The following is a 5,902-nucleotide window of genomic DNA, read 5'->3' on the forward strand; positions in this document are numbered from 1 at the left end:
ACTATTCTCCAAAGACAGACACACATAATGGTTTTAATTACACGTATATGTAATTCTTAACTGCCATCTTTAAGCCTAATTCCTAAGAACTCTCTACATATGACTTAGCCTTACAGAAATAGAAGACATTTTCCATTTCACTAGGCAACAATACCATTAATTAGGAGTGAGCGCAATTTCATCAAAACTCTAAGAGCTTGACAATATATATATACCCGATACATTGCATTTCACATAATATTTCATTTAGCAAGCACCTTTACAAATGTATTTCTGTGTGAACACTCAGAGGATTATCCTACAGCACGTATATATTGTATATATTAGGTCATTTGACATGGTGACATGGTGGGGGATTGGTGGGCTAGGGTGGGAGAAGTGATGATATTGTTAGTATGCTCACACCCATAACCTACTTGAACTTGGATTTTTTTTTTACTTTTTTTTACCACATCATGTGCTGTCAATTTAGGTTCTACTTCTGAGTCACCCTGATGTTTTAGAATGTATTTTAAATTTCAGGTTTTGCATATTTGCATTCTATGAATAATGCATAAGCAGGACAGAATCCATTTGGCAAAAGTGCATGATTCCTGGGATAATTTACAAATACAGAATATTATATATTTGGATTTAATAACTTTCCTTATGCATGTGGAAAAAGGTATACCTATACAAATACCCATATGTACTTTATTTATTTCTATCCCTGTCCTGTTAACAGATGCATGAATTCCTGACTTCCACACAATTAAATTGATCAGTTTTTGCAAAACCTTATCTTTAATGGACATGAAATGAAAACTGTTCTGTGGGACAATGAACTGCAGGGTGTTTAAAGAAGGGAACAGACTATATGTATGTATGTGTATATATGTATTCATTCATTCATTCATTCATTCATATATTCCCCCTCCAATTGCATACAGATGAGGAAAGCCTGTTGAGGAAGGCCCAACTTTAATGGCTCCCTGTCCTTGAATTTCAGATTCAAGACCTCTTCCAGATGTAGCCCTGACTGGGAAGTGCACCCGTGAGTGTGACGAGTACGGCCACTCGGACTCCTGCTGGATGCCGGTCCGCACCTCCCCGGAGAGGAAGAAGAGCCAGCCCAAACTGTCCACCTTCATGCCTGTGGATGAACGAGGGAGCCAGGAGAAGCTGGCCAATGGCGAGGCCGCCCTCATGGGTGACCGCAACAGAAACCTCCTGAACAAAAAGTTGACCTCATCCTATGAGACCTTCAGCGCAGCTAGTTTCAGCAAGAATGAGGAAGCCAACCCTGAGGATATCCCCCTCACCAAAACAGGGGAGTACAAGCCATCTCCTGTCAGCACTCTCACTAGAAGAGAAGTGTACCTGTAGGCGCTGAGAAAGCCACAGCAGAGTTCTCTTCACAGGAGGAGAACGAGGGGCAAGGAACCTACCTTACAGAGCAAAAGCGGTTCATTAGAAAAAGGGGGCTACCAAAGAGACAAAGCTCTGCGCGCCACTCCCGCCTCCAGACCAGGCCTCTAGGGGTACTGTTAGCCTGATCGTAATGTACAATGTAGAAACCATCCTTGTGACTTGCATGTCTGACCCCCTCACTGATTCCCAGCACCTGCTCACCCTCTTCCCACCACCCTCCAAAAAAGAAAAAAGAAAAAAAAAAAAGATGGTTGCAAGTTTCTTCATTGGTAATAAGCCTGATTAGCAGAACACAACACACTCCCATCATCCCTAAGCGCAAGCATGATTTTAGTCACTTTGATTTCGTTCAGCTGTCATCTGACTGGTCAAAAGAGGTAGAAGAAGTCAAATATATATTTTAAACATAGTATCTGAATCGGATTGATCATTGGGAAAGGCAGTCTCTCAAAAATGATCGAGTCCCACTAAAGGCACAGTCTTCTAAACGGGGCTCTCTAAGAAGCACGTTTGGAAAATCACGACTTTAATATTCCATCAAAGACTGAGAGCGAAACAACACCCAGTCAGAGAGTGCAGTCCCAAAGTTGGCCTAGGTAGTTCTTTTCAAGCCAGGAACGTCAACTTCAGTTCCATACCTTCATTGGATATTCTAATCATACACACAGTCTTGACCACATGTGTCAATTACACTAATTATAATTTGTAAACATTATAGGTATATTTTTCAGAAAAGCATCACTAATATCAAGGAACTGGAACAATTGTGTCATTAAAAGGCCAAAGATCGTACAGCAGATCAGGGAATTCATGAAGTAGATTTGGTCGTGACTTGGAAATCCATTAAGCAACAAAAGCAACCGAACCCATTCTTGCACAGAAACGCTCAAACACTCGTTTATTTTACATTGTCTCCAGCCCCAGAAAACATGCATTTTCTTTCTAAAATGGATTTTCTTTGAAAGTTCAAAAGTGAAAATTAATGAGACGTATTTTTGGTATTATCATAGGCAATTAGTTGAAATTCAGGTTTAGTTTCAAAAGACACTATCAGGGAAGATTCTACTTCTTAAAATCATGTTTGTTGGTAAGGAGTGAAAGAAAGATACATTGGCATGCAGGCTGATGAATTAAGTTCACTATTATCATTTTGGAAGATGGGTTATGCTTGCTGGTCTCAATTAGCAACATTTCAAATTACCAGTTGCTTTTTTTATGTGTTCAGTGCCCACTTTTATATAACAGTGCATTAATTTTGAATCCCGTGCAGTATCACACTAGTTTGAAATTGACAGCATTGAAACAAGACGACACCCTAATTGACTTTGTCACTAATGCAATTTGAACGTCATTTAATATGTGTCTTAAAACAAATCCAGATTGCACATGGAAGAGATGAGTTCTGGGCAGCACCATGTCTCACAATATGTACATCTCAAGTTGAAAAAATATGCATTTTTTTCCTCAATGTAATATAAAGACACAGAATATGCAGATTTTTGAGTCACTTGCTGTATAGAGGATGATTTCATGCAATTGGAAATTGAGCTGGGGCATTCAGACAGAAGTGACAATCTAGGGACAAAATAGGGGACCACAGGGGAGGAGAACTAAGTCCCCATCACTGAATGTCTGTAACCTGGTGAAGGCATAGCCTTAATGGCTCTCTAGCAAACTGTAGAAACCACGTAGCTTTGGGCAGTTTCATGCTGTGCAGAATTTCTTAGGCTATAAAGTGAAGCAGCCTGGAATATAGGTTGTTAATTCACTATAGGTCATCAAAATGCTTATCTTTGAAAATCACTTCTCTGTTTGGTGGGGTGTTCTTTTGGGGCTCATTTTCTTATGATTTTTTTAAGTGAAGTTTTTATTTTGATGTTAGTTTGTGTATAATAGGATGAAAGAGGATGTGTAATTGAAACAAAAAAACATTGGACTAAAATATCAATAATTGAACATGTTCATGTTGATTATTCTTTACATTATGGAGAGATGCAATTCTAGTAATTTGTTAGGAAACTGCATCAAAGCAGTTCTGCCTTGTATAATCTGTAAGTACCTATTAAGACAAAATACTTCTAAAGATACTTATGAAATGTATACATATTTTTCTTGCACGCTACAGGAAATAATTGCATAACACAGGTGTTCAAACTTTTTAAATGCATTTTTTTTCTTTCTATCACAAGACACTTGAAACCATTAGATAGCTCATTTCACTCTATCTTAAAACCCTTCTGTTGTCTATAAAGCTAATACAGGTCATATGGACCTTCAGATTAATCGGATTCACATTCCCCAATGACATTTGCACCACATTCAGGACAGATATGTCATTGTCATTTAACTCGTGAGCCTCTCTTTAGAACTAAAATGGGTGTGAAAGAATAAAATTCCATGTACTGTAAGTATTCGCAGTAATTCTAGTAGAATTAGCTATCATAACATGTTTATTATACAATGAGCTGGCATGACACAGAAATATATTTTGTGTTTGTATGACTTTTATTTTGAATAGGTTAAATATGGTGCCACTCCATATATAGAGTGCTTTTGAAAAAAAAAATTTAAAAAGGAAACAAAAAATATAAATAAATAAATGAGTGAATGCAAAATAAGCAACTGTGCCTTTTATACCTGTTGTTATGGTAAAAAAAAACAAAAAAAACAAATGGTTGTTGGGTTTGGACAATGAGGGGAAATGGGCTATTCCCAACTTTTTTGATCCTGTATATTTATCCATGTTTATTTTCTGAAAATAATAAATAATATATTAAAAATTTGCCTTCTGACAAACTCAGATAATGGACCAGTCTTAGCTATCGTTCATCCATCCAACAAAATTAAGACGTTACTATGGACTGCTTATTTCTGACGAGAAGGCTAAAGCATTTATTGTCATAGTAACACAGGAAGATGTTATCAGGGGTGAAATCAGTCCATCCTGCAAGATAAAATATTGATTTCGAATTTCTATTCTTGATTTCCTTCTTGTTGTTATTTTTCTGTTAGCTGCTGTTCGGTTTTGGTTATACAGGATATCAACCATACTTGTTTTCTGTACACAAGGATCTCAAGTGAACTCTGCATGCACTATACATTAGGACACATTTATAAATTAATGAGTAACTATATAAATTTATGTGTTTTAAAACGTCTGTAGCTTCGATCTGAAACCATTATGAACCTCCAGATATCATTTCTGTATGGTTTGCGACTGGCCTGCTGCCTGAGTTTCAGAACACAAGGGAGGCATTATTTTTATGGAAAGAGGAACTAAGATGGGACTGACCGTGTCTGGCTGAGACTCACTCTAGAAAGGTGATTTATAAGAGAATAGGAAAGTAAAACACACAGAGCAGAAGAAACTGCCAAGAATCCAACAGCCATTCTGAAACAGTCATGAGAAATCTCAAGACCTAAGTAGTTTTCCGTATATTGTTATCAGTGATAAATGTACATTGTGTCCTTAAGGGGGACATAAAACGTGAAGATGAGCATGAGTATCATGGAGCTGGTCTGTTGTGACCCAGGCAGAGGTGTATGTAACATCTGGAGGAAGGGATCATTTTCCCAGCTACCTAGGGTTTACTTTCAGAGGACTTTTTCCTACATTTTAAGCACTTACATTCAGTGTGGTACGATCTGTTTGTAATGTTCACCATTGACTATTGTTCTGCTACTTGGATGTTGATAGTGAAGCAGAGAACAATTTATCATCGTTTATTATGAGTCACTATGCACGCAACTATGCTAAACATGGCGAAATGTATTAAAACACTCGTCCAACTATTTATGAAATACTTTACATAATTTAATTTGCTTTTGTACAGTTTTATGTAAATAAATTGCTTGTCATTTTTGTCTCTGCAAATTAAAATATAACATGGTCAAATGGTTTCACACTTGTAAGTGTGCTTCTCTGTCGACAGCTAATTCAGTTTTGATTGGACGAGCAGTGAATGGATATATGTACCAGTTTGTTTGAAAACGGCTTGATTTCTGCTAAATTAAGATGCAGTAAGGAAAATAATGCTGTAGCAATTGTTGGTTTGGGGGCAGGTGCATACCTGTCTTATTTCTTTGCCTTATAATGGATGGAACTTGAGTTCTTCAGTCTCATCAAAATAATTCCTGAGACAGCTAGCTGACTTTTAAATCGTAAATGTAGGAGAACTTATTATCATTAAGACTGATTTTTTTCAGAGAATTTTCACATTTTTAAGATAAAATTAATTCTAAGTCAAAATGTATCTCTGTAAAGGCAATGTTTGTTTGTTTGTTTGTTTTCATCTACAGCAATGACAAATTTTAAAAACTTAGAGACAAAAATAATTATGTCATGTGAGATGTAGAGAAAAAACCCAAAGCAAAAAATAGAATATTTACCTTGCTCATTTTTCTTTGGTTGAGCTTTCTTTCTTTTTTAAAATATATTTTATTGATTTTTTACAGAGAGGAAGGGAGAGGGATAGAGAGTTAGAAACATCGA

At 36.7% G+C, this 5,902-nt stretch overlaps 1 protein-coding gene across 1 annotated transcript in view; it reads left to right on the forward strand.

The window, feature by feature from the left end:
* PCDH7 (protocadherin 7) overlaps nt 1–5,315 on the forward strand; it is a 440,609-nt gene extending 435,294 nt beyond the window's left edge. The window contains exon 4 of the mRNA XM_006759574.2: nt 989–5,315. Within this exon, the coding sequence (XP_006759637.1) occupies nt 989–1,365 (377 nt within the window). The 3' untranslated portion in view covers nt 1,366–5,315. The remainder of the gene's footprint in view (nt 1–988) is intronic.
* Nucleotides 5,316–5,902: the final 587 nt, after the last annotated feature.

The sequence above is a fragment of the Myotis davidii genome, unplaced genomic scaffold (genome assembly GCF_000327345.1).
Source record: "Myotis davidii unplaced genomic scaffold, ASM32734v1 scaffold36, whole genome shotgun sequence".
Lineage (NCBI taxonomy): Eukaryota > Metazoa > Chordata > Mammalia > Chiroptera > Vespertilionidae > Myotis > Myotis davidii.